The sequence below is a fragment of the Bos grunniens genome, chromosome 25, assembly GCF_055505025.1.
Source record: "Bos grunniens cultivar Pamir isolate PY7600 chromosome 25, Bosgru_T2T1.0, whole genome shotgun sequence".
In the NCBI taxonomy this organism is placed as follows: Eukaryota; Metazoa; Chordata; class Mammalia; order Artiodactyla; family Bovidae; genus Bos; species Bos grunniens.
Genome location: NC_141189.1, coordinates 6,206,140 through 6,232,433, shown reverse-complemented (window position 1 = coordinate 6,232,433; position 26,294 = coordinate 6,206,140). Strand labels below are relative to the sequence as shown.

Below are 26,294 nucleotides of genomic sequence, written 5' to 3'. Positions count from 1 at the left end.
TTCCCTTGGAATTGGACCCACCACCCCCCACCCCCCACACTTGGCACCCAATGCCACTAGACTGATGGCTTCAGCACACTTCAGTGTGTCCCATCAAGAGTAAAGGTCTTCCTTATCAAACTGAGTTGATTAAGCCTAGAAAGAGTAACTGCTTCTCCAAAGACAGACACCATTGAAAGATAAGAGATCACCAAGAATCAAGGAAACACGATACAACCAAAGGAAGATAATAACTGTCCAGTAAGTCATCCCAAAGAAATGAACATCTACGAATTGCCTGAAAAGGAATTCAAAATAATTGTTCTAAAGAAATTCAGAGCTACAGGAAACACAACATGTGTGCTATGTGTGCTGAGTCGCTTCGGTCATGTCTGACTGTTTGAGACCCTATAGGCTTTAGCCCGCCAGGCTCCTCTGTCCATGGGATTCTCTAGGCAAGAATACTGGAGTGGGTTTCCAGGCTCTCTTCCAGAGAATCTTCCCGAACCAGGGATCGAACCCCTGCCTCTTATGTCTTCTGTATTGGCAGGTAGGTTCTGTATCACTAGCGCCACCCGGGAAGCCCAAAGGATAACTATATACCCACATTTTCCAAGTACAAAAATGAAATGAGATGTTCACCAAAGAGAGATTAAATGTAAAATGTACAAAATTTGAAACTTTAGAATAGAATGATAAATGAACTAAAAAATGCAACAGTTACAACAGCAGACTCAAACAAAGAGAAAAACAGAATAAATAAATAAAGGAATACATTGACCTCATGAAAATAAAATTTTTTGCTCTTCTAAGACCCTGATAAGAGGAAAAGACAAGCCACTCACTGTGGCTATAAATGAATAGTTAAAGAGGGAACCTTGGGATTCTCACGTGGCATAGTACAGAATCTGCCTGAGAATGCAGGAGACATAAGAGATGAGGGTTCAATCACTGGGTCAGGAAGAACCCCTGCAGGAGCAAATGACAACTCACTCCAGTACTTTTGCCGGGAAGATTCTATTCCGCGGCCTACAGCCCCTGGGGTCACAAAGAGTTGGACAGAACCGAGCACACACATACACATGGAGGGAGCTTATGGGGATAGAAGGTTTCTGTACATTTATTGAGGTGGTGGTTACACAAATCTGCCTGTATGATAAATTTCCATAGAGCAACACACACACAGACACCCTCCCTCTCATCAAATGAATTCACATAAAACTGATGAAATCTGCATAAGCACTGTGGATAGTATCAGTGTCAACTTCCTGCTCTGATGTACTCTAATTATGCAAGTACTAACCATCAAGGGAAACAGGATGAAGGATATAGAGCATAGCACCTTCCTGTATTTTTTCTCTTGACAGCATCTTGTATACTTAAAATTATTACAGAATAAGCATTTAATAAGCAAATAAAATTTAAAGAAATGGATGCTTACCCTCCGGTTTGTGAAGACAGAATAACATTCTTTCACTAGTACTGTTTTGATTATATCAGGATCTGTGATAGCCAACATAGGTTGTCGACCTTCATAAAACCTGTGTAAGGAAAGGAGATCTAATTAAATTTATTGATACAGATTCCCCAACTGGAGCCACACTGTAAGTCCAGACTATCATTCTGATATTATTATAGATAGTCCTTACTCCTAGAAATTGTGGTTAGAAATAACATTAGAACACTTGTTTGGTCTAAGTGTTATGTACGTGGGTATTTCCTATACTATTCTCATAACTTTTCTAGGTTTAAAATATTTCAGTATCAGTGAGGAAGTTAGCTTAGTAAATAAGCCAAGAAAATTGTCTAAGAATGAAAAAACAATTAATTAGGGAGAGCCTACCCACTAATTTTTGAAGATATATCAAAAGCATGAAAAAGGCACATGAAACTTGTAGATACACTGACCATAAATATGTGACAATTGTCTGCAAACAGAAAGATTTGGAATGCTCCACAAATGATAATAGAATTGTAAAAGATTTTTCTATTCTCTAAAATTTGCTTACTTTATAGTTTACTTTAAAGGAAATTATTAATTTTTAATTAATTTAAAAAAATAAAAAATTTTCTTCTCATTACTTATATTTATTCTTCTGCATGGGTCCCGTGGGCCTCAGGCTCCATGTAGGTGATACCTATCAGCAGCTCGGCAGGCCCACGTTTGACCCACCTACCACACAAAGCTGACTCCTCAGATATGACACGTCCCAATTTGGCCTGATGTCCTGACTGTCAGGATGCCTGTTCATGGGAATGGGCCACTGGCATGAGGTTTACTCTGAGTTATTTACACTATCTTCTGGCATTTCCCCCCCCCCCCCATCAATCATTTGCAATGGCTAGAACAAATTGGAAGATTTTCTACAAGTCTCCTATTCCTGACTTCACAGATGAATTTCAAATGGTTTTGTGATCACATGTAAAAATCGCTGAGAACCACTGCACTTTTTTCTGCCCATTTCCCAAAACCATTCTAAAACCCAGAGGGTCTAAGTGGGTGTTAAGAGCATTTAGTGCTGAAGCAGTGACAGGAGGGATTGAGGAGGCACTTAATCAGCTCTTCCACCTGACTGACCATATTACTTGGATGATTCCCTTCTTCCCATCATGCTTTTTAAACAACACCTGGGTGGAGAAGGGCTAGTGTTTTGGGTGACCCTTTATATTCATGATGTCACTCCAGCCTTAGTGTTTCTTTCACTACCAGTTACAGCTCAGATTCCTGGGCCCCACCCCAGATCGTATTGATTTGGTGTACTGATGATGGGGGTCAAAGTCTGTATTTATAACAAGCTCTCCCAGGTGGTCCTCATTTAAATCCAAGCATGAGAACAATTTTTCTAGAGAGAGAACTGGGATCTACCATGAAAAAGTGACTCCACCCGGAGCTCACAGGCAGTAAATGTTGAAGGGGCAACCGTGGTGATCCAGTGCTATGTATTCTTCTCATTCAATCACATTACCCTTCGGCGTCATGGCAACTCAGTAGGGCCCTATGGTTTCTGAGGACCTGATCAGAGAAGATGAAGAAGTCCAGAGAGGGAGGGCCTTCTTCAACTTGCTTTTGGCAGAGAAGCACCAATGACACCTCTCTTGCTGCTCTCACCAAACCTCCAACAGATCCTAAAGTATGTCAGCCCATGTGACACACTCTGGCTTAGATATACCCCACATCTCTTCAAAGTCAGAGAAAAATACTAGATAAAACAATAACTGCAATTCTATTGGAACGTCTTGGCTGAAAATTAAAAACAAAACAAAAATACCCTCCATACTTGTACAGAAAGGAAAAAGACGAGCAGAAATGGCTTCCCGTTCTTATTACCTGTAACCTCCAGCTCTTTTCCCAAGAGAACATATTAAATCCAAAATTAAAAAAAAAGATTCTGTCTTTCAATTTAAAGTGAATTTCAATTTAAAGTGAATCCTAAAGAAAAGGGTTATAAAATGCATCTATGGACATATATTAGAATGTTTTGGAATAATGCATATTATGCAATTAAAGGTCACATTAGAAAGGAAAATATAAAAGGGGAGAAGAGTGAGATACTGGACAGAAAGTGCTGCTAGGAGTCTCTGGGCCTCAAAGTCTGGAGAAAAGTGATGACCTGTGATTCTCCAGACCTGATTCAGCCTATGGACCTGGTGACATCTGGGATCCCTGGTAGAACAAACCTCCAAAAGCTTTAAAATAAATGAATTTATCCCAAGAGGCTCGGGACTGAGCCTCTCCCCCACACCACAGGAGGTGCCTCATTATAACAAGTTTATTCAATGGAAGCTTCCAGAAAACTCACCCCCACATTTTCCCATACTTTTTAAAACACTGATTGTCAAACTCTGGAATACCCTGCAAAAAGAAACAAAATTTGATTATTAATCTAAATGTACTGAAACCTACCTCTTAGGGGATAAAAATGTTTGAAACATTTAATAAGGCTTACTGTTTTCATGGGTAGTTGGAGGGAAGTTCTTATTCAGAGATGTCTCAGAGGAAATAGAGTGGATATTGGAAACAGAAATCAAAATAACTCTTGCATCTTCTCTAACTACTATAGATACTAATTGCTTAACTTGCCTGTGAATACTAAGTACCTCCTTGTCTTTAGTGAGAAAACTGAAGCTGAGGGAAAGTTAGAGTGGCCTGTACACACTTGCATCTCCTAGTTAAGCATACTTTTCATTTATCTCATGAGCCCTCTCTAGAGTTTTGGCAGAATAACACGTTAAAGACACCAGTAAACTTTTTCATCCAGCACATTTAAATAACTCTAAGGCATGTGTGTTGAGTGAGAAAATAAGTGAGCAAATGAACAAATGACAAGTGGACTTGCCTTCTAGTTTCCAGCTAACACAGAAAAGATGGGGAGAGGTCACAGTTACAAAAATGACAACACCAACGAAACAACCTGCCCTGAATTTTCCCTTCTGCAGCTAAAAAAAAAAGCCACCTTTCTGTCATTAAGTTTCTGCTGTGATGTTTGATGGTTTAACTATGGAAATGAAGATTTCAGAAACATTGGGTATGGAGTACATCTACTAAGGAGTCATTGGGAAAGATAGAATATAAATTATTGCTTTTTTAGAAGGAGAAAAGTTCAAGAGTTCTTAGGCAGTAATGAGACAATGAAGGCCTCTGTGTGGAGAATCAGTATCTGAGAAACAAGCCTCTTGTCTGCAGGAAAGTAAATCTGAGGCAGAGAATAGCCTGCAACAGAGCTCTGCCCCTGGACATCTGTACATAGCTCACGACCTTCAGTTAATATCAAGGCTCAGTTAGAATTCACAATCCATGTACTACCTAGTATATTCCATTGAGTTAAACTAAATTTCAATAATTTTGTCAAGTCATATACTTTCTAGTGATTTTATATATGTGATTCTGTCTTTCTTTTTTAAAAAAAAAAAACAAAACTCCATAATATATTTCGTGGTTAAATATCTGAAGTAACTAGAAAACCACCATCTTGTCTCTGTTAAACCTACTCATGGCTCAGATATACCCCAAAAGTGCTTCCTTTGGATACACAGAGGTAAAGCAAAAGGCTCTTGTTACATTCCTCTAACTGCAGAAGACATCAGGGCTAGCAAAAGTAGAGGAGAGCCAGGGAGATAACTGCAGGAATTACCAGATAATTCAAGTATGTGCAAATTACCTGCTAATGAATTTTTTTTTTTTTTTTTCACCATCAGAGCCACCAGAGAAGCCCCACTGAATACACAGGTTGCCTGAAAAACTGAAGTTACCAAAGAATCGAGGAGGAAGAAAAAAATGCAACCCAGAGCTTCTGCGACCATTAGGAAAGTTCTGACTCTAGTGCATGCAGCCTAATGAGTCACCTGGGCACCTTGTTCAAGCCCTCCTCCTGATACAGTGAAGCCTGCGTCGTAATGGGAAACCTCACCTGGCAGGATGCAAACTCTTCAAAGTCTGCACAAGATGGAACATCGGGTCTTCTGCTGAATCAGCCGAAGAACCTGTCTATCTGACTGAGACAAAATATGAGGATCCTGACAGCTAAAAAGAGAGGTGTGTGGTACACTTGGCCATGTGCTAGGTGGGGCACATGATATCACTTCCGGAAAGTATAAAGCCTCAGAACTTCCTTCTGAGGAGGGACAGTGTTACTATGGAACTCAGCTGAGTTTGCAGCCACGAGAGTCAAAAGAGGGAGTTTAAATAACACGTACCTTGTGGTAAGCCATAATACTTCCAAAATAGGGCACAGGTCTTGGCCCAGGAATCCCCAGCTTCTTAAAAAGTCCATATGAATAAGTCCCATATCTATAAAGGGAAAAAGAAAACCAGATCACAGGAATTGTGGAATAAGTCCTGGAGCTGGTCAGTCACTGACTGAGAACTGGAATCGTCAAAATAGGGAGGTAGCATGTAGGTGATAATAATATCAGCAACTCCAAAAGTGATATTACTTTTACTCCTCTTATCCTCGCCCACCACTTCTTACAACCTGTAAACGGTAATGGTGATTAGCTAAAAGCAGCTGAAGTCTTCATGGTTCTAATCCTAGAGTGGATACTTGATAAATTTAGTAACTTGACTTTTAGATGATTTGCAGAGTTTCATTCTAGGTAGGAAGTGGAAATTTATGCATTTCAATAATGAGATTTTGCTTAAATTCATCCACAACATCACACTTACTGTGAGCCCATTGTGGCATCGTTCTTAAAATTTGCATGGAGATTTTTATGCTTTTCTTTCCCCCTATGTCCTGACCACATTTTAGGATTTAATTCTTCTTAAATCTATCTTCACAATCAAGTCTTAGAGAATAACAGTGTTCTTATTTCTGTAAAATACAAACTGTGCCTGTGCAATGGCTGTAAACAGCGGCTTCCTTGGGGGTGTACCAGCCTGGTTGCCCTAAGGGACCTTGGAGCCAGACTTTTCCAGTGGACATTTCATGACTGACATGCTGGCCCCAGTCTAAGCTCCAGACAGGTATGCATCGTGTCTTGGAAAGCCCCAGGGCACGGTGGCAAGGGTTCACATTGGCCGAGTCATAGTGCCCATACACACCAAGCTGCAGGGCAAGGAGCATGTGATTGAGGCCCTCCGCAGGGCCAAATTAAAGTTCACTGGTCACCAGAAGATCCAGATCTCCAAGAAGTGGGTTTTTTCCCCTAAGTTAACTACAGATGAATATGAAAATATGGTAGCAGAAAAGCAGTTCATCCAAGATGGCTGTGAGGTCAAACACATCCCTAATCCTGGCCCTCTGGATAAACGACAGGCCCTGCACTCATCAGAGTCTTTGTGCTGTCCCCTCCTTATTCATACCCATCAACAAATCCTACTGTCTTATTTTTTAAAAAAGGACAAACTTGTCAAGACTTCCATTGGCATCATGGAAATATAAGCAACTTTCAGCTGTGCTCAAGTCTCTATTGTCAGGCAATTTGGTGGACATGCCCTACAGACAAGGCTGACTGACTTCACTGTCACTGAATAGAACTGTACAAGTGAAACAATGAATAAAGGATCCATTTCCAGACCATTCTTACTCAAATGGTATCTGGCCCTCCAACCTGTGACACTCACCTATAAACTTCAGTGCAAGGCACACTCTTTTCTGGGGGGCTTTTGTTTTGAGATGCTCAATCACAGATTGGTTTGTTTACCTTCTCTGTGCATCAACTCTCAAAAAGCCATAAAGCCTGGCGCTTTCTATGGCTGGTATAGCTGAAACTCATCTTCACGTGTCCTGTGAGGAATCTCACAACATGGGGTGTGAAATCTTGCAGGTCTTCTCAATCTGGTGTTTCTGAGAACTGGCAGAGTGGAGGACAAGAGGGGTTGAGGGGAAAAGTTGCTGAAATGGTTTTAATGTTCAAGTTTGCTAGGCCTCCCAGGCTAACTCTGTAGAGGCAAATTAGAAAGGTATGACTGAAAATCGTGCTGTGTATAAATGGTTCAACATTCCCCTCCAAGCACTTTTAGCTAAAAGTGGGCCTTCCAAACTTCAGGTACTTTCCTGCAGTGAAGAAAAGAGGTATTGTGCAACACAGAATAAATAAACAGAAAATATTCCAGAATGTTTAATTTCTTCTATGAAGTTTACCATTTAAGGGCTTACCAGTTCCAAATATTCTGTTCAAATCCACCAGATCCGATATGATAATGTGGTAATAAATGTGATAAAGTAAACCCAAAATTGCCTGAAGGAAACTGTGCTTGAAGGTGCAGCAGATGCGCCTTGGCCAAGCACACCTGGATGTTTGGATCTGTCCTCCAGGGCAGGTGGTGGAGGTGCAGACACTTACTCTCCAAATGGGGATGACGAGCTATTCCTACCCCAGTTCCTTCCTTTGCCATCACAACAAGAGCAAATCAATTTTCCTTCTGCACTTTCAATGTGTTACATAAACTCTCAAATTTATGCTGATGTTAAAGCTCTCAGAGAGGGGAGGAATAGCTGAAAGAAATGAATATAATTTCAAGGTTTCTGCCAAGTCTCCTCTCCACTAAAGATTTCTCACTTGGGGGTAGGTAGTTCTGCATAGTACAGGTTGAGGGAATTGAGTCTTGGCAGGGAGTGCCACAGGAAGGGCATATAAAAAGGGGAAGAGCTGATCTGAAGGGTGATCAATCTCCAGCTCTGGGTGACCACGTGCCTTGTGTAAATGACATCTGGGGAGGGAAGGAAGGGAGCAGGAACTCCTTGAGTGACACAGGGGCCATTCCTTCAACACTCTTTACAGCAGATACTGAACCAAGAAGGTGAAAATAGACAAATCCCAAGTTACTTTATGTCTCCAGGGTCCCCAGAACTAGAGAAGGGGAGAGTACCCCAATGCACAGGGACTAGTTTCTTTAAATCTTCCCCTGGTGGATTCTGGTTGATTAGTCTGGGTCTATGAAAATTAGTAGTCTATCATCCCTGGGAACAAATAAAATCACTAAACTCTCTGCATGAATGCTTAGTTGCTCCATTGTGGCTGAGTCTTTGTAGTCATAGAAAAGACTGTAACGGTAACTGCCAGGGCTGGGGCCGAGGGTTGGTTGCCTGCTCCTTCACAGACTGAGTTAAGATCCATAATAACCCCATTGGTGTCTGTAGCACCCATACTTAAGCTACTTTTGCTCCATAAACTAATCCTCAAAACACTAAAGGGAAAGTGGGACCTCATTACCATGCAAGTCCAAGGTTGCAGAGGAGATCAGACTTTACAGTTACTCACATATAGAGGAGCACCAGGCTGGTAGCTAGGAGAACCCAGATTTCCATGGAAAAGCTTGGGATCAGCTCCATGGCCCCTTTCTGCTGTGATTCCCTCCTCTGAGTTTCTTGTCAGCTCTGTGTGCTACTCTTCACTTGCTTCCTTTCACACTCTGTGATGATTCAATGCAGCAATGAAATGTTTATGTGCTGGGAAGTGGGTGGAGCTGGAGCTTCAGCCAGTGAAGGAATACCTGGGCTCCACCTGCAGGCCCCTTTCTGCCTTGATAGTTGAGAAAGCATTATGGACATTACACTTTGACCTCCCTTGTGTTCATATTCTCTGGGAATTCAATAACAACTCAATCTGTGCTATCAGTAAGTTCAAAGGTTAGGAAAACTCAAATAAAACCACTGGCGATAAATATCCTCTAAACTCTCCTTATCTCTGTAACTGCCTGAACTTTAATACTTGAAATCATTCAAACAAGCTATGTCTACAAATCTTTACCCAAACACCTTCCTCAAACTTGATATCCTTGTTTCCCTATAAGGCATCGACTCATCCTTCAAATTCCAGCTCAGAAAGAACGTGGTTTTGAGACTCTGCTAACTAACCTCCTTAAACAGGAATAACCACTTCCTCTTCTGGGCAACTGTATCCCCTGCACACAATTCTATTATGGTTCTAATATTCTCCAGAACCACTGTTGATTTCCACATCTATTCCCCTTAACGTACTGAAACCTTGGTTATAGCCTGAGTAAATGTCACCATGTGTTCCTGGTTGGTAGCAGAGTGTTTCCTGCAGAGTGAGAGTCAGAAAATTGGTGGACTTGAGTTGGTGTAGGCTGCAGTCCATAGGGTTGCTAAGAGTCGGACATGACTGAGCGACTTCACTTTGACTTTTCACTTTCATGCACTGGAGAAGGAAATGGCAACCCACTCCAGTGTTCTTGCCTGGAGAATCCCAGGGACAGGGGAGCCTGGTGGGCTGCCGTTTATGGGGTCGCACAGAGTCGGACACTACTGAAGCGACTTAGCAGCAGCAGCAGCAGCAGTAAGAACCCTGGGTCTCTGTGTATCTGTTTTCTGTGGCTGTTTGGTGACCACATCATCTCCCAGGATCAGTAACCCAACAAGAGGAGCTGGCTGGCCTTGGCCAGCATCCCTGCACGTTCAAGTGGATCCATCAGGAGGCTGTTGACAAGAGGGCCCCAGGAGGAGAGGCAGGACATGGACCATATGGTGATGGCTGCACCGATGGCATCAATTCAGGGTCTTCAGTGTACAGCAGTTACACAGATTCCTGACCAAAGAATGACCCCCTCTCCCTGGAAAGGCCACAAGTCCAAGATCAATGGGTATGAGGAGAGTGAAGTGGAGAAAGCAGCCAATGACCAAGTGGACCTCCAACCTCCTTATCCACTAGGGATGTGGCATATAGACACATAGGAGTCCATAAAGATGACATGATGGTTTTCTACAGGGCAAAGGGGGTGGTCAGAGCAGTTGCTTACCTTTCATTGATTAGATTGAAAATTATTAATGGGAAGCAAAGAGTTAGTAAGGAGGAGGGCCAGAGTAGATGTCAGTGGCATCTGTGACCCCACCCATTCTAATGGGAGAAACAATTGGACTGGGGATCTGAAATATACACTGGTCCATTGTCTTCACTCTGATCAAATCCTGTATCCCTTTGGCCTGAGAAGCTCTGAATTAGACAGCAAGGGAAAAACAACAAATAACACACAAGGGAATTCCCATAAGGATAACAGCTGATCTTTCAATAGAAACTCTTCAAGCCAGGAGGGAATGGCAAGACATACTTAAAGTGATGAAAGAAAATAACCTACAGCCCAGATTATTCTACCCAGCAAGGATCTCATTCAAATATGAAGGAGAAATCAAAAGCTTTTCAGACAAGCAAAAGCTGAGAGAATTCAGCACCACCAAACCAGCTTTCCAACAAATACTAAAGGATATTCTCTAGACAGGAAACACAAAAATGGTGTATAAAATCGAACCCAAAACGATAAAGTAAATGGCAATGGGATCGTACTTATCAGTAATTACCTTAAACACAAATGGGTTGAATGCCCCAACCAAAAGACAAAGACTGGCTGAATGGATACAAAAACAAGACCCCTACATATGTTGTCTACAAGAGACCCACCTCAAAACGGGGGACACATACAGACTGAAAGTGAAGGGCTGGAAAAAGATTTTCCATGTAAATAGGGACCAAAAGAAAGCAGGAGTAGCAATACTCATATCAGATAAAATAGACTTTAAAACAAAGGCTGTGAAAAGAGACAAAGATGGTCACTACATAATGATCAAAGGATCAATCCAAGAAGAAGATATAACAATTAGAAATATATATGCACCCAACACGGGAGCGCCGCAATATGTAAGACAAATGCTAACAAGTATGAAAGGAGAAATTAACAATAACACAATAATGGTGGGAGACTTTAATACCCCACTCACACCTATGGATAGATCAACTAAACAGAAAATTAACAAGGAAACACAAACTTTAAACGATACAATAGACCAGCTAGACCTAATTGATATCTATAGGACATTTCATCCCAAAACAATGAATTTCACCTTTTTCTCAAGCGCACACGGAACCTTCTCCAGGATAGATCACATCCTGGGCCATAAATCTAGCCTTGGTAAACTCAATAAGATAGAAATCATTCCAAGCATCTTTTCTGACCACAATGCAGTAAGATTAGATCTCAATTACAGGAGAAAAACTATTAAAAATTCCAACATATGGACGCTGAACAACACGCTGCTGAATAACCAACAAATCACAGAAGAAATAAAAAAAGAACTCAAAATTTGCATAGAAAAGAATGAAAATGAAAACACAACAACCCAAAACCTATGGGACACTTTAAAAGCAGTCCTAAGGGGAAAGTTCATAGCAATACAGGCATACCTCAAGAAACAAGAAAAAAGTCAAATAAATAACCTAACCCTACACCTAAAGCAACTAGAAAAGGAAGAAATGAAGAACCCCAGGGTTAGTAGAAGGAAAGAAATCTTAAAAATTAGGGCAGAAATAAATGCAAAAGAAACAAAAGAAACCATAGCAAAAATCAACAAAGCCAAAAGCTGGTTCTTTGAAAGGATAAATAAAACTGACAAACCATTAGCCAGACTCATCAAGAAACAAAGGGAGAAAAATCAAATCCATAAAATTAGAAATGAAAATGGAGAGATCACAACAGACAATACAGAAACACAAAGGATCATAAGAGACTACTATCAGCAATTATATGCCAATAAAATGGACAACATGGAAGAAATGGACAAATTCTTAGAGAAGTACAACTTTCCAAAACTGGACCAGGAAGAAATAGAAAATCTTAACAGACCCATCACAAGCACGGAAATTGAAACTGTAATCAGAAATCTTCCAGCAAACAAAAGCCCAGGTCCAGATGGCTTCACAGCTGAATTCTACCAAAAATTTAGAGAAGAGCTAACACCTATCCTGCTCAAACTCTTCCAGAAAATTGCAGAGGAAGGTAAACTTCCAAACTCATTCTACGAGGCCACCATCACCCTAATACCAAAACCTGACAAAGATGCCACAAAAAAAGAAAACTACAGGCCAATATCACTGGTGAACATAGATGCAAAAATCCTTAACAAAATTTTAGCAATCAGAATCCAACAACACATTAAAAAGATCATACACCATGACCAAGTGGGCTTTATCCCAGGGATGCAAGGATTCTTCAATATCTGCAAATCAATCAATGTAACGCACCATATTAACAAATTGAAAAATAAAAACCATATGATTATCTCAATAGATGCAGAGAAAGCCTTTGACAAAATTCAACATCCATTTATGATAAAAACTCTCCAGAAAGCAGGAATAGAAGGAACATACCTCAACATAATAAAAGCTATATATGACAAACCCACAGCAAACATTATCCTCAATGGTGAAAAATTGAAAGCATTTGCTCTAAAGTCAGGAACAAGACAAGGATGCCCACTTTCACCATTACTATTCAACATAGTTTTGGAAGTTTTGGCCACAGCAATCAGAGCAGAAAAAGAAATAAAAGGAATCCAAATTGGAAAAGAAGAAGTAAAACTCTCACTGTTTGCAGATGACAGGATCCTCTACATAGAAAACCCTAAAGACTCCACCAGAAAATTACTAGAACTAATCAATGAATATAGTAAAGTTGCAGGATATAAAATCAACACACAGAAATCCCTTGCATTCCTATACACTAATCATGAGAAAACAGAAAGAGAAATTAAGGAAACAATTCCATTCACCATTGCAACGGAAAGAATAAAATACTTAGGAATATATCTACCTAAAGAAACTAAAGACCTATATATAGAAAACTATAAAACACTGGTGAAAGAAATCAAAGAGGACACTAATAGATGGAGAAATATAGCATGTTCATGGATTGGAAGAATCAATATAGTGAAAATGAGTATACTACCCAAAGCAATTTATAGATTCAATGCAATCCCTATCAAGCTACCAACGGTATTCTTCACAGAGCTAGAACAAACAATTTCACAATTTGTATGGAGATACAAAAAACCTCGAATAGCCAAAGCTATCTTGAGAAAGAAGAATGGAACTGGAGGAATCAACCTGCCTGACTTCAGGCTCTACTACAAAGCCACAGTCATCAAGACAGTATGGTACTGGCACAAAGACAGAAATATAGATCAATGGAACAAAATAGAAAGCCCAGAGATAAATCCATGCACATATGGACACCTTATCTTTGACAAAGGAGGCAAGAATATACAATGGATTAAAGACAATCTCTTTAACAAGTGGTACTGGGAAAACTGGTCAACCACTTGTAAAAGAATGAAACTAGAGCACTTTCTAACACCATACACAAAAATAAACTCAAAATGGATTAAAGATCTAAATGTAAGACCAGAAACTATAAAACTCCTAGAGGAAAAAAAATAAATTAAAAAAAATAAAATAAAATACAACTCCTAGAGGAGAACATAGGCAAAACACTCTCCGACATACATCACAGCAGGATCCTCTATGACCCACCTCCCAGAATATTGGAAATAAAAGCAAAAATAAACAAATGGAACCTAATTAAACTCAAAAGCTCCTGCACAACAAAGGAAACTATTAGCAAGGTGAAAAGGCAGCCTTCAGAATGGGAGAAAATAATAGCAAATGAAGCAACTGACAAACAACTAATCTCAAAAATATACAAGCAACTCCTACAGCTCAACTCCAGAAAAATAAATGACCTAATCAAAAAACGGGCCAAAGAACTAAACAGACATTTCTCCAAAGAAGACATACAGATGGCTAACAAACACATGAAAAGATGCTCAACATCACTCATTATCAGAGAAATGCAAATCAAAACCACTAGGAGGTACCATTTCACACCAGTCAGAATGGCTGCGATCCAAAAGTACAAGCAATAAATGCTGGAGAGGGTGTGGAGAAAAGGGAACTCTCTTACACTGTTGGTGGGAATGCAAACTAGTACAGCCACTATGGAGAACAGTGTGGAGATTCCTTAAAAAACTGGGAATAGAACTGCCTTATGATGCAGCAATCCCACTGCTGGGCATACACACTGAGGAAACCAGAAGGGAAAGAGACACGTGTACCCCAATGTTCATCGCAGCACTGTTTATAATAGCCAGGACATGGAAGCAACCTAGATGTCCATCAGCAGATGAATGGATAAGAAAGCTGTGGTACATATACACAATGGAGTATTACCCAGCCATTAAAAAGAATACATTTGAATCAGTTCTAATGAGGTGGATGAAACTGGAACCTATTATACAGAGTGAAGTAAGCCTGAATGAAAAACACCAATACAGTATACTAACGCATATATATGGAATTTAGAAAGATAGTAACAATAACCCTGTGTACAAGACAGCAAAAGAGACACTGATGTATAGATCAGTCTTATGGACTCTGTGGGAGAGGGAGAGGGTGGGGAGATTTGGGAGAATGACATTGAAACATGTATAATATCATGTATGAAATGAGTCGCCAGTCCAGGTTTGATGCACGATACTGGATGCTTGGAGCTGGTGCACTGGGACGACCCAGAGGGAGGGTATGGGGAGGGAGGAAGGAGGAGGGTTCAGGATGGGAAACACAGGTATACCTGTGGTGGATTCATTTCGATATTTGGCAAAACTAATACAATATTGTAAAGTTTAAAAAAAAACAACAACTTCAAAAGTTCTTAAAATTCAATAGAAACAAAGAACATTTCACCTGTGTTTGTACACTTCTTTCTCCCTTCATCTTTTCTCATTTTCAGTCCTTTTGGAGAAAGTGATATTCAACTCTCACCAATACTTTACATCCTTCTGGCCTAAAGTCCCCAGGCTGCCCAACACTGGCCTGAGTGGGTGGATGTCTCACTGGTAAATTGCAGTAAGTCCAAACTATGGTACCTGCCCTTTGGATTTCCATGGGACCTTTTCATGCAGCATGATGTTTCTACCATCATAGCTTATCAACTTTTTCCCGGAGGCCCCTGTTAAAATCTGTAGCTACCACTGGAAATACAATACCTGAATATATCTATTCATCCATTCACTGATGCAAGGCCAAGTGTGTGAATGTCAGATGCAGATATTGTGCTGGACTGTGGGCCAGAAACCTTTATAGTCCCCTCCCTTGGGGGAAGCCTCCCAGAGGAGGAAGTGAGACACACAAGCAACCTCAGTATGGGGCATACCTTTGGAATCTCTGGGATAATGGACCCCTACAGACAGGTAGCAAAGGAGAGAAATGGATGCAAGCTTAGTACCAACAAAGGATAGTCATGGGAAGCTGGAAGATGATCCTCAGGAAAGGTAGGGTCAAAAGTCCCAGGAATTCTGATACATTACTTCCTTCTTCTGTTGCCTTTTTTGGGTCTGTTAAGTAGGGTCAAGACTTAATCTCCAGTTTACACATGTAGAAACTGAGGCCCAGTGACTGCAAGTGGTTTCCACAAAACTTTCAATCAAAATATGTTGTAAAGAAACTAATGTAGAGAAAGATTGGCAAGTCTACTGCTGCTCTAAAATGCCAATATTCAAGGTTTGCTGTCTCATGATGAGGGTCACGATGTGTAATAGTGAGACCCCAGGCTGCAACGGAAACTGGTTAAAATTCTGGCTCCTACCTCCATGACTACTCCTGCCCAGGTGCTCCCCAATGGGTCTTGAGAACCAGGGACTCCATCTCATTGCAGCAGGGACAGGACAGGTGCAGGTCATGAGGATCCACCTCTCCATGTCCTCGACTGAGAGGCACACAAAATACACTCAACATGGCATGCTGGGGTGTCATCTGATAAGTACTGACAACTTAATTGACTCAATTAAACTAAAAGCCTTTCTTATTCTTCTGGAAACAAAATCATTGTGGAATCTATATGCCTTCATCTTCCCCAAAACACATTCTCAGTTACGATGACTTTTCTCACTAACCCAAATAGGACCATATGCTGCTCTGTTTACCTCAGGGCCTGGTCCAGCTGGTTGGAGTCTATCCCAGTGGTAACAGGCTAGTTATTGTTGAGGACTGAAGTTTAGGCAGTGTCATGTTCTAATTCCTTGGGCAGCAAGGAGATCAAACCAGCTAATCCTAAAGGAAATCAACCCTGAATATTCATTGGAAAGTCTGATGCTGAAGCTGAAGCTCCAGTACTTTGGCCACCTGATAAAAAGAGCCAACTCACTGGAAAAGATCCTGATGCTGGGAAATATTGAAGGCAAAAGGAGAAGGGGGCGGCAGAGGATGACATGGTTGGATGGCATCATTGACTCAATGGACATGAGTTTGAGCAGACTTTGGAAGGCAGGGAGGGATAGGGAAGCCTGGCGTGCTGCAGTATATGGAGTCACAAAGAGTCAGACCTGACTGAGCGACTGAGCAGCAACAACAATGTTCAAATCAATGCAAATGACGTTGATCTGTAAGCGGGAATAACACAGGGCATATTTGTGCCCCTTCATTCCACAGCAGGGAACATCTAACTTTAAAATTCTCGTATACTAAGATTGTTAAGGAAGAGACATGTGCCTGAAGAACACGCCACACTCCATGGTAATCTATTCACAACTATTAATTTAATTGTTGCTAAGAACTGTGGGCTTCCCTGGTAGCTAAGCTGGTAAAGAATCCACCTGAAATGCAGGAGACCCCTGTTCAATCCTGGGTTGGGAAGATCCCCTGAAGAAGGGAATGGCTACCCACTCCAGTTTTCTGGCCTGGATAATTCCAAGGACTATAGAGTCCATGGGGTCGCAGAGTTGGACACAACTTAGCGACTTTCACTTTCTTTCACTTTCAAGAGCTGTGAAAAACATTAGTTCAAATATCACAAGAAATAAGCTAGTTCCTAGGAAAACATAACTGATCAAAATCAATCCGAGAACAATAGAAAGTTAAATAGTGAAAAAAAAATCATAAAATAAAATTACGTGGAAGTCAAGTTCTTCCCACAAGGAAACATCACATTCAGAGTTTTATAGTAACTGTCAAGGAACACATGTGCTTTAACTTGCTTTCCCATAAAAGGAGAGCCTGAGATACAGACTATCTTATGAGAACTTTGATCCAGGGGTGGATGGTGGAGGAGAATAGGAACAAAGCATGGAAGGAGAGTCTATACAATTCATTAACCAACCTGGCCAACACTTGGTATCAAAGGCAATCAACTTTTTGATCAACAGACCATTTTCTGACAGGCCATATGACTACTACCTAGAGAGCAGACCATCCAAGGGAAGGAAGGGAGAAGAGGGTATCCACTGGTTTCCCTTTCCCTTTGGGAAAATGTTCCTCCCACAGGGAAGTAATTCTCTAAAACTTCTGTAATACAGATGAATTGCTAGGTTGAGAGGCACAGTCAGGCTTCACTGGACAAGCTCAGTTGGATTCATGCAAAGATGGTCCCTGTGGTTGTTGCAAGAACAGAGACCAGAGCAGGTACACTACCTGTCTACGCTGTCTAGCAGATTATCCCCAAACATAACCCCTTGAGACAATGAGCATTTACTATGTCACAGCTCCTTAGGTTGGGAGGCCAAGTGTGGCTACACTGGGAACCTCTGGCTCAAGCTCTCTCATGAGGTTACCGTCCTGCTGTCAGGCTGGGATGTGTCTCATCCAAAGTCTCAACCAGGGAAGGCCCCACTTTCAGGTCCTCCAGGTGATCTGGCAGGGGTCAGATCCTCAGTTCAAGGACTCAGTTCCTTGCTGACTGTGGCCCAGAAGCCCCCTCAGATCTTGGCCACTGGGGTCTCTCCATAGGACAGCTCAAAACATGGCAGCCACTTTCCCCAGAGTGAGGACTGAGGGGGGGTGCCCAAGATGGAAGTTGCAGTCTTTTTATAACCTAATCCCAGGAGTGGCATCCCATCCCTTTGGCCATATTCTATTTGTTCGAACCAAGTCACCTGTCCCAGCCTCACCAGTGAGAGGGGGTTAAACAGGTGCATAGCTACTACAAAGGACACTTACCTAGGTGGGGTGCACCATGCACGCAGACACCTCCAAAGGCATCAGGAGGATGGGAAAGGTGGAGATAAGTGGGATCTGGAGCCACTGTAGGGATGGGTGGGCTTCCCAGAGGAGGTGACACTGCTTGTAGTACCAGGGACAGAGCAGAATTTGCCTAAGAGGAGAAGCAGAGAGGGTATTCAGGCTGTGAGAATGGTCCATCTTATCATCATTACCGTTGCTGAGTGTGTTTGTCATTTCTTGGTTGCAAAGCACAAAGTCTAAATCAACCAATTTTTATTACTGCTAATCAGATCACAGGCCAAGTTAGAGATCCTGTAATTCTAGGGCCAAGGTTCCACCCTGGACATCTCAACAGGAAGCTGAAGGCTGTGCAGGACGTCTGGGAAAAGCCACAGGGCTTTCTGGTATTAGTGACCTGTCTTGAATGTTAGGGTACAGTCCTGAGATTAAAAATGTTTACCAAGGTGACACTGACTTGGCATAAATCAACCATTTGGTGCCATTTAGCACTTTCACAGGGTCGTGCCACCACCTCCTCTAGTTCCAGCACACTCCCGTTCCACCAGAGTGCACTCCTGGTCCATAAGCAGCTCCTCCCACTCTGTCTTCTCCCAGCCCCAGGCCACCACTCATGTACATTCTGACTTCATGGATTTGCCTCTTCCAAATGCTTCATATGAATGGAACCATGTAATGCATGGTCTCTTGTCTCTGAATTCTTTCATTTATGCATCTTTAAAGTTAATCTCTCTTGCATCAAGTATTAGGATTTCACATCTGTGATAACTGAAGAAGCAACTATGGTATGGATACATCACGATCAGTTTATCCATTCATCCACTGGTTTACCTTTTTCTGCCCTTTAGCTATTGTGGAGAGTGGTGTTATGAACATGCAGGTGTATGTATTTGTTTGAGAAATTGTGTTCAGCTCTCTTAGGCATCTAGCCAGGAGTGCAGTTGTACAGTCATACAACTAACGAATAGCACAATCCATAATTCTATGCTTAAATACCTGAGGAGCTGCCAAACTGTTCCACAGAGTTGCTGCACCTTTACATCCCCACTGGCAATAGATGAGGGTTCCACGTTTCCTCTACACTGTCACCAACACTTTTGTTTTCCCCTTTTTTTTAAACATAAGCATCTTAGTGGTTGTGACATAGTAAAATTTCTGGGATTTTGACTTTTTGTAACAATCTTAGTTAATAATCCGAGAATTTGCCAGAGGCAGAGATGGCAAGTGAAGAGTGTGGTTGGGAACCTGGTCCACCAGGTCCCAGAGGCTTCTCTGAGCTCTGGGACACCTATCCTCTGTACTGTGTACACAGCTGCCTAGAAGGCATCCACAGAACGTGACTGATGCGCAGGCCGTGGGTGGATTATTTAAACCTGCTCAGTTGCCTGACCTGTAGAATGAGGGTTAATAATTATGTCTTTCGCTTCCTATAGGAGCCCAGATCAGACCAGACCCTAATCTGTGACCTGAGGGGCTTGGGGCCTGAACCTGCAGGTCAGAGTCCTGGTGTCACTTGGGGAAGAGAACATGTGACCTTGCCCATCACACTTCTGATCCTTAGCAAACCCTCTAGAAATGTTCACTCACAAGAGCTCATAGGAGTTCAAGTAGTAGCCAAAAAGGGCAAGCATTATAAAGTAAGCACAAGTTAGGAACTGTGTTGTTTGTTAGCAAAAGGAGACATGAGTTCAAGTTGTAGTTGAAAAATAAATTTTTGAAAAAGGCTGGGAGTTTGCTGACTCTGAATCTTTACCTTTTTCATTCTTATTATGTTTAAATGTTTCCTTTCCCCTCTGCTGTGTGAGGAGCCACTGAGTCATAAATGTTCAGGATATTATTTCCTGGATTCTAATTGGGGCTGGGCAGGTCTGTCCAGCTGTACGAGCTCAGGTCCCTGAGCAGGACTCCAGCTGCAGATTCTCCACCTACCACACAGACACATGTTATCTATCTATATCTATCTGTCATTTCTCTATCAATATCACCTATCTATCTGTAGTGCATCATCCAACTAACTAGCTATCATCTGTCTACAAAGAAAAGCAAGGATGTACACTGATACATGCAGTTCCAATCTCTGACTCCACAGGGTTTCTGCTGTTTTCCCCTTTCCTGGACCAGGGACTCCCTTCTTTAACAGGAGTCACCTGTTTTCCATTGTCCCTTGCTGCTGTTCAGTAGCTCAGTTGTGTCTGACTCTTTTTGACCACATGGACTGCAGCATACCAGACTTCCATGTCATTTACCATCTTTGGGAGTTTGCTCAAACTCATGTCCATTGAGATAGTGATACCATCCAACCATCTCATCCTCTGTCGTCCCCTTCTCCTCGTGCCTTCAATCTTTCCCAGCATCAGGGTCTTTTCCAGTGAATGGGCTCTGGGCATCAGGTGGCCAAAGTATTGGGGCTTCAGCTTCAGCATCAGTCCTTCCACTAAATATTCAGGGTTTATTTCCTTTAGGATTTACTGGTTTGATCTTCTTGCTGTGCAAGGGACTCTCAAGAGTCTTCTCTGGCACCACAGTGCAAAGTCATCAATTCTTCGGCACTCAGCCTTTTTTTTATTCTCCAGCTCTCACATCCATACATGACTACTGGGAAAACCATAGCTTTGACTAGATGAACCTTTGTTGGCAAAGCAATGCCTCTGCTTTTTAAAATGCTTGTTTGTAGCTTTTCTTCCAAGGAGAAAATGTCTTTTAATTTCATGGCTGCAGTCATCATCTGCAGTGATTCTGGAGTGAAAAAAAATAAAGTATTCACTATTCTCATTGTTTCCCTATCTATTTGCCATGAGGTGATGGGACAGATGCCATGATCTTGGCTTTTTGAATGTTGAGTTTTAAGCCAGCTTTTTCACTCTCCACTTTCACCTTCATCAAGAGGCTTTTTAGTTCCTCTTTGCTTTTTGCCATAAGGGTGGTGTTATTTGCATATCTGAGGTTATTGATATTTCTCCCCACAATCTTGATTTCAGCTTGTGTTTCTTCTAGCCTGGCATTGCATATGATGTAGTCTGCATATAAGTTAAATAAGCAGGGTGACAATACACAGCCCTGACATACTCCTTTCCCAATTTTGAACCAGCCCATTGTTCCATGTATGGTTCTAACTGTTGCTTCTTGACCTGCATACAGATTTCTCAGGGAGCAGGTAATGTGGTCTGGTATTTCCATCTCTTGAAGAATTTTCCACAGTTCCTTATGTCTACACAGTCAAAGGCTTTAGTGTAGTAAATGAAGCCAAAATAGATGTTTTTCTGCGATTCTCATGCTTTTTCTGTGATCCAACAGATGTTGGCAATTTGATCTCTGGTTCCTCTGCCTTTTCTAAACCCAGATTTTATATCTGGAAGTACTTGGTTCACATACTGTTGAAGTCTAGCTTGAAGAATTTTGAGCATTATTTGCTAGCATGTGAAATGAGTGCAATTGTGCATTTGAGCATTCTTTGGCATTGCTCTTCTTTGGGGTTGGAATGAAACTGACTTTTTCCAGTCTTGTTGCCACTGCTGAGTTTTCCAAATTTGCTGGCATATTGAATGCAGCACTTTCACAGAATCATCTTTTAAGATTTGAAATAACTCAGCTGGAATTCCACCACCTCCACTAGCTTTGTTTGTAGTGATGTTTCCTAAGGCCTACTTGCGACTTCACACCTCAGGATGTCTGGTTTAGGTGAGTGATAAAACCATAGTGCTTATTTGGGTCATGAAGATCTTTTTCGTATAGTTCTTCTGTGTATTTTGCCACTTAAAAAGCGTTTCTGTTCTCTCCTTGTTATTTTCTGGGAATCTGCATTAAGATGGTATTGGGTATATCTTTCTTTTTCTCCCTTGCCTTTTGCTTCTCTTTTTTTCTCAGCTATTTGTAAAGCCTCCTCAGACAACCATTTTGCCTTTTTGCATTTCTATTTCTTGGGGATGGTTTTGATCACCGCCTCCTGTACAGTGTTACAAACCTTGGTCCATAGCTCTTCAGGCACAATATCAGATCTAATCCCTTGAATCTACTTGTCACTTCCATTGTATAATCAAAAGGGATTTGATTTAGGTCATACCTGAATGGCCTAGTGGTTTTCTCTACATTCTTTAATTTAAGTCTGAATTTGGCAATAAGGAGCTTATGATCTGAGCCACAATCAGCTTCCAGTCTTGTTTTTGCTGACTGTATAGAGCTTCTCCATCTTTGGCTACAAAGAATATAGTCAATATGATTTCAATATTGACCATCTGGTGATGTCCATGTGTAGAGTCTCCTGTTGTCGGAAGAGGGTGTTTGCTATGAACAGCGGGTTCTCTTGGTAAAACTTTGTTAAACTTTGTCCTGCTTCATTTTGTACTCCAAGGCCAAACTTGCCTGTTACTCCAGATATCTCCTGACCTTCTAATTTTGCATTCCAGTCTGCTATGATGAAAAGGACTGGTGTTTTGGAGTTAGTTCTAGAAGGTCTTATAGGTCTTCATAGAAACATTCAACTTCAGATTCTTTGGCATTAGTGGTTGGGTCAGAGACTTGGATTACTGTGGTACTGAATGGTTTGCCTTGTACTGCATTTTGGACTCTTCTGTTGACTATGATGGCTATTCCATTTCTTCTAAGGGATTCTTGCCCACAGTATTAGATACAATGATCATCTGAATTAAACTTGCCCATTCCTGTCCATTTTAGTTCACTGATTCCTAAAATGTCGACGTTCACTCTTGCCATCTCCTGTTTGGCCACTTTCAATTTACCTTGATTCATGGATCTAACATTCCAGGTTCCTATGCAATATTGTTCTTTACAGCATCGGACTTTACTTCCATCACCAAACACATCCACAACTGGGTGTTATTTCCACTTTGGCTCAGCCTCTTCATTCCTTCTGGAGCTATTTCTCTGCTCTTCTACAGTAGCATTATTCATAATATATTTATTTACTCAATCAATCCCCCATTATGTAGCTGTTGCCACTCAAACCCCTGTCTACTCATGGTGCCCTCCTCATCCTCCTCGGACCTCCACACCCTATTTAGGCTCTGGCTGCCCTGGCCAGGCCACGCTTCAGGGTGGACACTCCTTTCTCCTAGCCTATGTTCCCACACCCATGCCTGGCTGCTGTTTCTGTGGATACTTCCCCTCTCTACACAGTCTCCAACTCGGAGCCACTGAGCCCCCCTTCTCTGCCCACACCCTGAATGTAAGGCTGCCCATCTTCTGTGCTCTCCCAATGGCTTTAGGACTGGACTATCTAGGAAAACCCTAGCAAGGAAGGGGTTGTGGATGGGAGGGGCAGAAAAGGGAAAGGAAGGGCTGTGTGCAGCTTCTAATATCAACTGAAACTGACCAGTGACTGTAGCCTTTCTCCCCAATCAACTGACCAATCAACCATCTTTTATTCCACATTTATTGTATTAAGACAGTTGGGGGTTGAGGGTGGAAAACAAAGACACTTCAAGAAAACCTGTTTCCTGCCTTCCAGAAATATCAGGGGCGATGGGATGAACATTTTTAATCAAAGCTAATAGTATATGTGTCTGTTGTTATATAAAATATGTGCTCAAAAAACATAGATTTAAGCTATGAACATACTCTTTAAGAAATGGGCAAAATCACTGTGGATTAATTCTTACCTATGTAATATATCAAATAGCAGTTTTGAAAAGGTCCCACCCACCAGGGATTGTGATGGTCAAAAGTGTTTAGTGACTGGCTCTCCCTGATTCTGTTGTACACATTCCCCCTAAAGTGCAAGATGTATTAAAAGTATCAAATAATACTTTTGTAAAGAGTTGTCTATAGAGCTGCTCAATAGAATATTTGATTTAGAATATATAAAATAAAACCTGTGATATACAAATAAATGTCAGAACTTCAGTCACCACAATAATTCTTGTTTTCATTAATTTGCTGATAAAACTGTTGAGACACTTTCTTTGTTGATCATTGCTCTGAATGAGTAGATGTTACTAACTGGGGGTGGGTGGAGATGGTCCTTTGAGAATCAGCTAAGCTGAGTGTACATATCTGGCCCTCATTAGTCACCTCTTTCATATTACGCAATATATAAAAACACAGACACTGAGAAAGCGAAACAAATGTGTGGATACCCTAGTCATCCAGCAAGTGCAATAGATGAAGGCTGTCTTTATTTCTGAGTTTTACCACAAAGTAAATCAAGCCCCCTGAAATTCTGGGACACAGTTCCTTGAAGAACAAAGCCCAGGTCTTTAGAGAAAGTCAGGCTCCACTTATGGTTCCATCTCTGAGCACAACCTTTAGGACAACAGGTTTTTCCGGTCTTAAAACTCCTTGACTGCTTATTTTCAAGGGGATCTGCAATAGTTAAGAGAACCAGTGAATGAAGCACCACCAACAAGAGAAGCAAAGTAGACAAGATACATTTCAGACAATAATGCCTTACAACAATATACAAGCTACTTTAGCATCGTGTATTTTTGATTTTTTTTTAAACTACCAATTCAATGTGTTCAACAGCTATAGGGAGGGGCAGGCTGCCAATATTTCCTTGATTCAATTTTAATAGATTATGACTTTCAGAAAATTGGTCTATTTAACGTGTTATAAGATATATGGGCACAAAATCATTTCTAGTAGTCCCTTATTATTCACTTAAATTTTTTAAAATTCTAATTTATTGAGATATAAATGATTTATGGTATAAATATTTAACTTATATATATCATGAAATTACAGCCACAATAAGTTTAGTTAACATCCATCAACTCATAGAGATAGAAAAATAAAAAATTCTGTTTTTCTCTCATGAGCACTTTTAGGATCTATTCCCTTCTACTACATAAAAATGTCTATAATTTTATGTTAAAATTTATGTCTAAAATTTTATACTTTTAATTATATTAAAAATGTCCACAAACTATAATCATCACGTTTTATGTGATATCCCTGTACTTATTTATCTATAATCAGAAGTTTGTACCTTTGATCACTTGCATCCAGTTTCCCTTCTTTATCTTTGATTCTCTGTACTTACTCTGTAAGTTATATCAAGACTGGATAGTGAAAGCATTCATTCATCATTCATTGCACAAAAATATCTACTGAGCACTATGCCTATGAAGCATTATGCCTATTTTTTTAAAAACATGCCCTGGTTCCAAGTGCAGGGCAAATGGTGAACTTCTGAAGACCTACAGTGGTTTGTCTGAGATTTTTAGCCCCTTTCTCACCCAGTCACTCCTTCTGGGTTGGGGGAACCAACAGAGTGACCTTCTAACCTCAGTTGACTGAAGGACAAGCAAGGAGCTGTGGAGGGAGAAGCTCCAGCCCATGGGGTACTGGGTGGAGCTTGCAGCGGCATCTGCCCTTCCCAGGCGTGCCCGAGGCCCCCTTTCTCTCAGGGCTGAGTCCGCTGTGTGTGCACATTTACAGGACGCCCACACAGATGCCTGCAAGTAAAATGGAAACATCTCTATCCTCCTCTTCCCTGAGAAAACTACTCAAAGGGAGCAGCTGCTTATTAAATGTATGACTCCTAGAAAAAAGCCTTATTTTAGGGCCATGCTTGAGATGAATCAATGCCAACTGTTCTGTGTGCTCCTCAGAGAGTGATTCCAGGTCTTGCTATAACTGCAACAAATTGTTATTTTAAACTTTCAAACGGTAAGCATTTTCCCTGCAGATAGACACACAGACACACATAAAACAAGCAAGAACACAAATGACATTTGATAAATTTTTAAAATTCAAACTGTCCCATATTTGTGTTCAAGAGCTGTAATCAACTGCAAGTCACTCCTTAAATGTTTGCCCGATGACATCAAGGCACCACTGAGCATTTATGGAAGGAATAAAATAAGGGGACAGAGTTAATGACCTTCTTAGGTATAAAGGAAACAAAGGAACCAAACTAGCTGGTTCAGGGTCAAAGTATTGTCAGGTGGTAGGACCCATGACGCCAGCCTGTGGTACCTGTAAACACAGCAGAGGGGAGAGTGGGCTCTGGCCTGGATGGGGAGGCTGCATGGAGGGGCTCGGGACTGAACTGGAACTCGAAGGGGGAGAATGGACTGTAGGGTGGACAGGGAGGACATACAGTCATTCTGAGAATGTAA

The 26,294-nt window shown here is 41.3% G+C and overlaps 2 protein-coding genes and 1 pseudogene across 2 annotated transcripts in view; 1 reads left to right on the top strand and 2 right to left on the bottom strand.

Moving 5' to 3' along the window:
* LOC147344832 (cytochrome P450 3A28) overlaps window positions 1–8,840 on the bottom strand; it is a 38,382-nt gene extending 29,542 nt beyond the window's left edge. The window contains exons 1-4 of the mRNA XM_086374069.1: window positions 8,683–8,840; window positions 5,674–5,767; window positions 3,780–3,832; window positions 1,421–1,520 (exon numbers count right to left, since the gene is read on the bottom strand). Of these exons, the coding sequence (XP_086230195.1) occupies window positions 1,421–1,520; window positions 3,780–3,832; window positions 5,674–5,767; window positions 8,683–8,753 (318 nt within the window). The 5' untranslated portion in view covers window positions 8,754–8,840. The remainder of the gene's footprint in view (window positions 1–1,420; window positions 1,521–3,779; window positions 3,833–5,673; window positions 5,768–8,682) is intronic.
* LOC147344833 (small nucleolar RNA SNORA70) lies at window positions 6,291–6,386 on the top strand (annotated as a pseudogene).
* A 15,485-nt stretch (window positions 8,841–24,325) lies between the features above and the next one.
* The window catches only part of LOC147344831 (cytochrome P450 3A24-like), a 49,076-nt gene continuing 47,107 nt past the window's right edge, over window positions 24,326–26,294 (bottom strand). Inside the window, exon 13 of the mRNA XM_086374073.1 lies at window positions 24,326–24,534. Coding sequence (XP_086230199.1) covers window positions 24,439–24,534 — 96 coding nt within the window. The 3' untranslated portion in view covers window positions 24,326–24,438. The remainder of the gene's footprint in view (window positions 24,535–26,294) is intronic.